Below are 10,309 nucleotides of genomic sequence, written 5' to 3' on the forward strand. Positions count from 1 at the left end.
AATGCTTATTCAGGTTGAGTCATGCTGGGGTTCTGAAACTGTCTGCTATCTGAATTTCAGAATCTCTTGGCATGTCTGGAAAATTCTCTTTGATTATTTTATGAAATAAAGCATCTGTATCCTTCACAGGAACCTAATCGCCATCAGATATTTTTATAAGGAGAATATTAGAATATTAGATCTCTTAGAATCATCCCAGAGCTCACTGAGAGAATGATCAATTTTTGTTTTCCACTTTTTTGCCCTCTTTGAGCATTTGTGAGTATTCAAAACCTTAATCTTCAATGTCAGAAATCCTTTCTTCTGCCTGCTCCATTCTGTTACTGAGGGATTCTACTGTATTATTCAGATCTTTGAGGGCTGCAAGTTCTTGTCTCAATGTGTTGAAATCTTTGGTATTTTGTCTTTGAGTTCATTGAATTCTTGAGACAACTTTTGATGTGCTCCTTGAATTTCTAATTCCAACTTTACCTTCATTCTATTAATCTTATTTGCAATCCAAATTCTGAATTTGATTTCTCACATTTCAGCCATTTGTTTATGAATGGGATCTTCTGGTGTATCCACCATATCTGTCCTTGGAGGAGTTGGTCTACTCTGGTTATTCATGTTACTGGAGTTTTTCCACTGATTCCACCCCACGATTATTTTACACTATTTGGCTAGATAAGCAGATAAGGTGAAGTTGGGTTGGGGGCTCCTGGAGTAGTGATTAACCAGCCCTTTGTCCAAGAGCTGGGACTGGTGTCTGTACCTTTTTCTTTAGAGCTTTGCAAAGGATCTGTACAGTGCTACAACCTGAGACACTGGGGACCTGCTTGGTGTGGTGGGGTTAAGTGGCTCTGTCTTGTTTTCAGCTGGTCTCTGTCCTACCCTAGTGAATCAGTTACTCTGGTTTGAAGTCTCAGCTGTGGAGAAATACCAGCTATTAAGTCACCCTGTGCCCTAAGGGCAACAACTGGAAAAGGAAAATCAAACCTTCCTACAACCACACACCCAGGGTGTGATTTTGATAGTTCTCAGGTGATTGGCCTAGTTCAGGAGGTCCAAATCAATTGTCTCAGTCATCACTGGTCTCGGGAGAGTTCAAAAGGTCTCTGGCAACTAGATCGAAGGGGTCTGCTGGCAGCTTGAGTATGACTTGCTCTGGTACTCCGTGAGGTCAGAAGGACCCACCCAGGAAATGAATTAATCTGGGAAGGTTGATGCTTCCTTCCCCACCTTGCACCTCTGTCATACCCAGTCACTGGTAACTCCACAGGGCTGTGACCCAGTTCCCTCCAATGAGCAGATGCTCCAGGGGTTTGCGCCTGCCCGAGTCACAGGGAGAACTATGTCTCTTTGGCCAGGTTGCTGCATTTTGCCACTATCCAGCAGGGGTAGCCGAGACCTGACAACCTTGGATACTTAATGGAAGCTGGGGCAGTTCACTCAGTTCCAGCCACTCCCCTGATTGATGTTGCTGAGACTTATATTCTGGCATAATTAGTGATTCTGTCCTTGCCATATTCCCCTGTGGAACAGGCACTGTTTAAGTTCACAAAAAATGTGACTCAGCTGTGGTCTCAGCATGGAGCAGGTGTGTCTGTCTCTGTTGTACTCTGTGTTGGGACAGGAGTGGTTAGAGCTGACACTTAGTTCTTGGTTTCTGCCTCTCCCCACCTGCTTTTGTCTCAGCTGTGATTCTCTGTGGGCTTGGTGCTTTTTAGGTTCACTAAAAGAGTCCTTCTGGCTCAGCCTCACCCTGGGAGTATGCTATCTCTGCATGCATATTCTAGTCTCTGTCCCCACCTAGGCAGGTACTGCCTCAGGCATACCCATTACTCCTGGGGGCCTGCGTTTCCATCTGAGATCTGTTCCACCAGTGGCTGCCACTGGAAAGATGCCTGGCTTTTGCTGGTTATCCAGAGAGGCAGGGAGTGTCTCTACTAAATATCCCCAGGGGTGTAATCCCCATTGTTCTCGCTGCTGCCACTGCTGCTCTGTGCCACGGGGCACCGCCTCTCCCTCTCCCGTATGGTTCCCTCAGTTCAATATCTTCTCCTTACTCCTGTGCCACAGAATCAGCACAGACCAGCAACAGCCCGCGCCTCTCTAGAAAATACCCAAGAATCTGGACTCCATGGGGTACAGGCTTCCAGACCTCCAGGTGAGAGTGCTGGGAATTCAGAATTGCAGGTAGAGAATATATACAGTTTTGGGTGTTTTGTTTTTTGTGGTTTTTTTTTTTGCAGTTTTTGGCTGGGGCTGGGTTTAAACCCACCACCTCCGGCATATGGGGCCTATGCCCTACTCTTTTGACCCACAGGTGCTGCGCAAGAATATATACAGCTTTATACAGTTTTATGCCTGGTGGGAAAGTGCCATGGCACACTAGTAGGGGAAGGAGTTCTGGTTTTTGGCGGGTCTCTCCTGTGTGATACAAAAGGAGGATATCTGAACTCTGCTCACTTGTTTGTATAGAGTACACTAGGAGCTGTTCTCGTGGGAGAGGGGACTTCCATCCGTTTGGTGATGGATTTTGTACCTATTGTTTGTTTCCTTTGGGTCATAGCTCACCTCAGCAGAGTTGGTGTGTGTTCTTAAACTTTCTCTCTTGCCTTAGCTCCAAACCATCAGCTTACTTGCTAAACTTCTGCCCTTTAACTCTCCTTCGGGATGGTAGCCTCTGTGGAAAGCCAGCTCCAGTCAGAGATCCTGCCTCCGCCCCCATGTTCCTTCTTTTCACAGGAGGGAGGAGAAGACTACGGGTAAAAGAGCTGTGTACAGAGTCACACAGATCCATGCCTTTCCAAACCAGCCAGTCCCTCTCTGCTCATTTTGTTCAGGTTGGAAAAGATGGTCCCAATACACAAGGGCATGTTAGCCTGAGGCCTGATATGGTCTCAGTAATACCCTGTGTCAGAGGGAAGCCTCATATTTACAAGCCTCACTTGTTATCCCTCTAGGCTCCAGTTCCTTCCTAGAACAAGGCTGGAGGGATTCTATGGATGGCATAAGGAGGGAAGGTTAGTGCATGCACTGGGGTCAAGCTGCCTGGGTTCAAATCCTGTCTTCTGCCTCTATAACCTATGAGAGCTTGGGAAGCTCCAGCTTGCCTTTGGGCTGAAGTGTTCTGCCTGTGAAATTGGTGGTTGTAATTATTATTCTTGAGTAGGGATAGCCATGTGGATTGAATGAGAAAATCCATCCAAAGAATGCTCTTCACAGGGCGCCTGGCACACAGTAAGCAACTACTGAACACTGGCTATTATTTCATCTGCTGTTTTAACTTCTAGGCTCTGCCAGGTTTGACAGTGAGATTCTGGGGAGACAGATACCAGCTAATGAATTTTTCACTCTGAGATTCAAAAAGAGTTTTGTTTGGTTTTGTTGGGAGAGGCATTTTCAACCTCTGGCTGATCTGTTCCCCTGTCCACAAAGGCAAGATCTATTCCTAGATTTGGTGCCAGCAGCACAGGAGTAAGTACAGGCAGTGTCTACCTGTCTGCTATGTCTCTTCAAGGGAGGCTGTGACAGCACCAGCATACAGAAGGTACACATCTCATTTTCTGAGATGAATGGACAATTTCCCATTGCAGGGCCAGGACCATCCTGCACTTCTGTCCTACATTCTTTCCCCATCCGATCCTGCCCATCCTTAGGTTCCAGCCTCAGACTCCCCTAAGACCATTCCCTTCTACTCACCCTCTCCTTTGATCATTTATTTACATGCTCAATTAGTGCACATGCATGACAGGCCCATGACAGATCCCAACAGGGCAAGGATGGACAAATCCTTATTACTTTCTGCCAGGAGATGGCCGTGGGTTAGGCAGACAAGTACCTGGGTGACTACAATTCATTATGCAGGGTCCCCATGACATGCTCAAGCCTGTTGTTGGGGATAGGGTCAATCTAAGTCCTAGAGGAAGTTATGAGATGCCTGTGACATAAATGAGGCCTTCCCAACTGGGAGCAGCTTTCTCTGATCCCTAAAAGAGGCTTACCTGGTCCAAGAGGCTGGAGAGGATGCAGAGGGTATGAAGGGGTGGAGGCAAAGACAAGGAACAGCACTGGAGAAAGATAGTGACCATGCTATGAAGATGACAGCCTCATCCACGTGGCTCTGGGGTTACACGGGGCAGAGCACAGATGATTGGAGAAGAAAAGGAAGGGGCAGAGTGGAGACCCCAAGCACTGCAGGGGCCTGGACTCATCTTGCAGAGAGGTGGCTCTTCCTCAGCATCCAGAGTTAGCAGGAGGTGGGCGGTTCACAGTTACCTTGGGATGTATGTAATTCATGTGTGTAGCACCTGTGGCATCTCATGAAGGGATTTTAGATATAAACAGTAGCCAATTGAGGAAGTGATGAACAAATGTCATCATCTCAATGGGTCTCAATTCCAAAATGTGTTCTTCAACCTCCACATGTTGCCAAAGGCCTCAGTTGGTGAGCTTCCTCAGAGCAATTGTCTGGGTTGATGTCCCTAAAAGGGCTGCTAGGAGGATCTGGGCCTCTAGGATGAAGGTGGGCCTGCTAATAATCAACCCAGAAAGTCCCTTGTCAGAGGTATTCTTATGGGTCCAGTCAGCATTTGGGTTCCCAGGGGTATTTCTCAACACCCTGGGACACCTCCCCCAATCAGCCAAGGCTGTGCTACCCTCTAGGGCCATGCAGATATTCACTTGGTCACCTCATTCCCAGCCTAGGGTTCATTTTTTCCCCCCACAATAAAAACCTAATAGATTACTTGGCCAGAGAAACTAAACCAGGACAGAGTAATTAACTTCCGTTTTTTTATTGTAACTCAGAACTTCTGACAAGTGATTGCCAATGGTGCATCCTCTTCTGTGTATTGTGTATTGGGAGACCCCAGACTGTGTTGATGATGTAGAAACTCAGGTCATCCCCAAGGCTTCCACCACCCTCTGTGTCCTGGGCATTCCCAGGTTTGTGTGTTCAAATGAACAATTTTATATAATAATACATGCACATAAACTAGTAAATTGGTGAACACAAAGAAGATGCAAGAAGAGTTTTGAGAGCTTAGCCTGGCCTCACATTAAACACACGGGCATTACTTCTACAGAAAAGTGCATTTTAGGATCCATACAGAAAACAAGGTCAAATCTGAAAGCCCAGCTTCCGAACTTCCTCCTTGTTTATAATGATGTTTTAATCTGGTTTCTGTCCATTCCTAGCTCAAGAATCTGTCAATAAGAACATGAGAGGTTGATGAGAAGCTCTGGTTAAAACACAAACACACACACACACACACACACAACACTTACTACCACTTGCTACCACTTACAAGTTCTGTGACTTTAGATTTAGTTCCTGGATTCCTCTAGAATCAGATCCTGAGATAAGGATTTGGGCATAGGCAATCTTTTGGGGGGAGGGGAGAAAATCCCAGGAAGCAGAAAGGAGCCTGGGGATATGAGACAGGGAACACAGGGGAATCTCACAGCAGCTTACTCAGTCCTTCTGGGGAGCCTCATGGGAACCATGTGGATCAGACCCAAGGAATCTGGGGTATTTCACCTGGCCCCACAGTTACATGCATGACATTGTGACATTACCTTCCTTTCATCATGTTTCTCTTTGCCTTCCTCTTCCCAGACTCCTGCTCACTTTCAGATATCAGCTGTTTTCTAGCTGGGACAATTCCAGATGCCCCTTAGCGGTGCCCTGAATCCACAAAATGTGTTTTCTTTGTCTTTTAGGAGCTGACTCCGATCTTAGTCTCCACACCTGACAGGACACTGGCATCCCAACCACCAACACAGCTCCTGGTCATCCTGGCAAGTTTAAAATGAAAATGATGGCAAATTTGACTCAATCCAAGAAGCTACAGCAATACTTTCTTTGTCATCTGGCTGAAGCCTCAGTGCCCCCAGTGCTGCCACCTGTCACATCCCAATTTCAGGTTCCCCATATTTATGGCTAAAATATTACCAATGACCAACACAGAGCCCTTTTCTCCATATTGCCATTTTGTTAGTTGAATGTTCTTGTTAATCTAATAGAGTTTAGATTTACGTTGGCTTCTGTAGCACATTATATTCTAATCAATACCAACATTCCAACTGGAATGATAAAAAATGATGGACTGATAAGAAAACTCTCTTCATCTCTGCACTTGGGTTCCATTAGCTGCCAATAATTCATCATTTGAATCATTCAGACAGATTTACACATTTGAATATATTGCATCCATCATAGATATTAACTTTGGGAGGGAAATGATGTGAAAGGTCACACAACATCTCCAGGATGCAGATATTGTGTTTTAGAGATGAGTCACTCTTGACATATTTATGTGGAAGAGGCAGGTTGGCAGTATGGAAGCAGCAGTTTGATAGGGGCCCAGGTGGATGGGGACTATTGTCAGGGCATCACTGTGCGTCCTTTAAATAGAGCTCTCTCCTGGTACTGAGAGTCTTGAGCCATGCAGCAAACACAACATGCCATGAACCACTTGGGTGTGGTTCTGCTGTGCGTTAGACAAAATCAGGCATTGATCTTGTCAGGTGAAGGCATCTGCTTTGGTGGAATTCTGCTTGTCCTGCTCTTATGGTGGATTCTTGGGAAGCAGAACTGCAGATAAGTGTCAGGGCCCGGGACTGGCCAGGTCTCTGGCCCCATCTTATCTATTGTCCTGATGCACACCAGACCACTGTGCTGTCTTGCTGGGCAACAATGACCCTTAGGTGCCTGAGGGCTATTTGCCTTAGCAGAAGGGAAAAAGAGAGAAACAGTCTTTGAAGGAGAGAAACCACTTTAGTAAGAAAATAAATCTTAGCAGTCTTCTTAAGAGTGCCTTGATCAGAGGCCCTGCAAGCAGGAGAATCAAGAGTCAAAGCGAGCCAGTCCTTGAAAGAATATACGTTCGCTCCTTGACTGCCTTCTCCTGTGGCTTCTTGTAAATGTAATCTCACGGCTTTTTGCACCACAAGTGCAGAGACTGATGTTCTCATCTAGTTATCTATCATAGTCAGGAGAGTCAAATCCCTTCCCCATGTCCTTATCACCAATGTGTTACATTACCGAAATTTTACCTTTGTTTCTTATTACTACAAAGTGTTTCTAGCTTAAATCTCACTTCTCCTTCCCCTAAAGCTATATATTCTACTACAGTTAAAAATTCAAGTCATTCAGATTGACCTCATGTGACCAATAACTTATCATCAGAAAGGGAAAGAGGCCAGCAATGTCTGTGCTGTCAAGCCCCGTGGGCAGCTTGAGATTTGAGGGACTCTAGGAGAGTTACCCCACTGAGAGATGAGAACACTCCATTTGCCAGACAAATCACCACCCATCATGGAGGAGGCCAACTTGAACCCTAGACATGAACTCTAAGGCACTTCCAATTTTTTCCCTGTTGCTGGCCAGGCTTGCCTCTGTAGCCAGAAGTTAAGAAAAGCCTCAAGTAGTGTGTGAGGTAGTCATATGGGCATTTACAGTGGGTGGCTTTTGGCCTCTAGACATGAGGACCAAGTAGACAGGGCAGGGCAGCTCAGAGATGGTCCCTCCAGACATGCCTACAGTAAAGAAGGAGAATGAGACCTAGTTGATTGAGCATGTCACTGAGTGTCAGGCTGGACTCCACTGCCCACCTTCCCACCTTTTCCTCAACCCCTCTCTCCATGAGAGACTTCTGCAACTGAAGGTGGCTGGGAGGTACAGACAACACTCCAAAGCTCAGTTTCTCTATCTGGCTTCATATTTTCTGACTTTGATTCTTGTAGCTATCTACAGGATGATGACTACTAATTTTAGAAGTGTTTTCTCCTATCTCTAGGAAAGTGATATGCCATTTCAACTTTGGGATAGAGATGCTTATTAGGATTAGCAACAGCTCATCTCCATTTCTTTTGAGTAAATAGACAAATGAATTTGCCCTCGAGTTTGCTGACTCAAGTGTTCAAAGTGCAATGAGCCTAGAGCTTTAGTGGTCCAAAGTAGGTTTCTGTTGCCCTATAGCAGGACAGTGAGTAGAAAGCTCAGAGAGGGAGTTGGGGGACATGCAAACAACCTTAGTTACAATGTTCTCTGCATGAGATTTCTGTTTCTGCTTCATGTTCAAAGGCAAATGCAGTGAATACCCCATTCCAATTCCTGTGTCTCCTGGTACCCAAAAGAAAGATGAGATATTTGTAGACTTTTTGGTCTAGTTATTCTTTACCAAGGAGGCATGTTTAGAGCTACAGAAATGACAAACCTCTGAACTTCTCTCTATGAAAGAGGTGTTCAATAGTGAGCTTTTACAGAAATGTCCCCTTGCTTTAAACTCCTAATGCTGAGGAAAGCGCGAGGACCATCCACCACCACCAGCGCAGCCGTGCTGGAGCCGCGTGGAGCCCTCGACCGCCGCCCCCTCCCTCCTTCCCGCCTCAGTCGTCCGTGTCCTTGGACCTGTTCCAACAATTATTTAAAACATGGTGGATTACTATGATGTTTTAGGCGTGCAGAGACATGCTTCAGCCGAAGATATTAAAAAGGCGTACCGAAAACTGGCACTAAAGTGGCACCCAGATAAAAACCCTGAGAATAAAGAAGCAGAGAGAAAATTCAAACAAGTAGCTAAGGCATATGAGGTGTTGTCAGATCCTAAAAAGCGGGACATCTATGACAAATATGGCAAAGAAGGATTAAATGGTGGAGGAGGTGGAAGTCATTTTGACAATCCATTTGATTATGGCTTCACATTCCGTAATCCCGAGGATGTCTTCAGGGAATTTTTTGGTGGAAGGGACCCCTTTAGATTTGACTTCTTTGAAGACCCATTTGAGGACTTTACTGGGAATCAGAGCGGTCTCCGAGAAAGCAGAAACCGAGGAACAGGGTCGTCTTTCTCTGGCTTCAGTGGATTTCCACCTTTTGGAAGTGGACTTTCTTCTTTTAATACAGGATTTTCTGTGGGATTTCCTGCAGGATTTTCTTCATTTGGGTGGCTAGATCACGGGGGTCTCACTTCATTCTCTTCCACATCATTTGGTGGTAGTGGGATGGGCAACTTCAAGTCTGTATCGACTTCTACAAAAATAGTTAATGGCAGAAAGATCACTACAAAGAGAATCGTGGAGAATGGTCAAGAAAGAGTGGAAGTTGAGGAAGACGGGCAGCTCAAGTCCCCGACAATAAATGGTAAGGAGCAGCCGCGCTTGGATAACAAGTGACTCAATGCACGCGTTTAACAGAAATGTTAACTGTAACAAGCACCATTTGAGGATTAACAGGAACTTTTTTTGAAGATTTCAAACAAACTCGACTTTCAGTATCACTGTACCTAATCTGAGTATTTATAAACAGCTCATTGGAGCCATATTTGTCATAGACTTTTGAGTTTATTGTTGGGACCACATAATAGGACCATTTATTTGTCTTTAAAATTGTTGTAAATTTCTGTATGAACTTTGCTTTTTTATTAAACGTACTCCAGGTGAGCCCCGACTCCTCAGTAGTGGTAGAACAGAGTGTGCACTAACACCAGCATGGACCTGCTTTTCCATTGTGTCTGAAACGTGAGCCAAGTAGCGTCAGCCTGCTGTAAAGTTAGCACCGCAGGATGAACCTTCTACAGAAATAATTTCGGTTTTTTTAAGTATTTAGTAGTGAAAGATATTAACACATTAATGGTAAAACATTTCTGGTTTACTATAAGGATGTTTTCTAGCTGTGCATGAATTCTGGCATCTTAGTAAGTTTTGACAGTTGTTTAAATATGTAATGTTAAGCTTAGGTTTAAAAAGTAAAGATGGTATACTGGGTCTTTGTCATTTGCTTTAAAAAAAAAATAAATGCGAATGTCTTTGGTGCATTCTTTCCTGATAAACTCCTAATGCTTCAAGAAATTCATTGACATTTAGTGTCTTTTGACATAGGCTATTTTGGTTGCTACCAGAAAATTATTTCCTTGCTTCTTTCTGTGCACAATAAGAATGCAAACCCTTGTGCATAAAGTCTTAGGCATGCTGATTGGGAATTCATGGCAAATTTGTGGGGTTATAAATAATGCGGCTTTCACTCTCCAAGTCCATTTTTTGTACCACATACCAGAAAGTCATGGTCTTCCCCCTTTCCTCCAGGAGAAGGCACTCTCATCATCATCATCAACAGCATTATCTGGAAACATCTCTGTATAACTTCATTGCTATTGGAGAAGTGGTTAATAAATGAAGGTAGCACAAAATATGATTTCAAATCATTTAATAAAATTATTCATGTAAATTTAAAATATTTTTTAGTTAATTTAACATTTGTGACTTTTTTGTAGATGATGATCCTTGCAATTTTATTTCAATTTAGAAACAGTACAAATAT

General features: G+C 44.4%; 1 protein-coding gene across 1 annotated transcript; it reads left to right on the forward strand.

The window, feature by feature from the left end:
- Window positions 1-8,424: 8,424 nt before the first annotated feature.
- On the forward strand, window positions 8,425-9,510 carry LOC128572837 (dnaJ homolog subfamily B member 6-like). Its single transcript, XM_053572937.1, has one exon. It carries the CDS (start codon window positions 8,425-8,427, stop codon window positions 9,163-9,165), a length of 741 nt encoding a protein of 246 aa, XP_053428912.1. The 3' UTR covers window positions 9,166-9,510.
- The last annotated feature ends 799 nt before the right edge of the window (window positions 9,511-10,309 follow it).

This window comes from Nycticebus coucang, chromosome 20 (genome assembly GCF_027406575.1).
Source record: "Nycticebus coucang isolate mNycCou1 chromosome 20, mNycCou1.pri, whole genome shotgun sequence".
Lineage (NCBI taxonomy): Eukaryota > Metazoa > Chordata > Mammalia > Primates > Lorisidae > Nycticebus > Nycticebus coucang.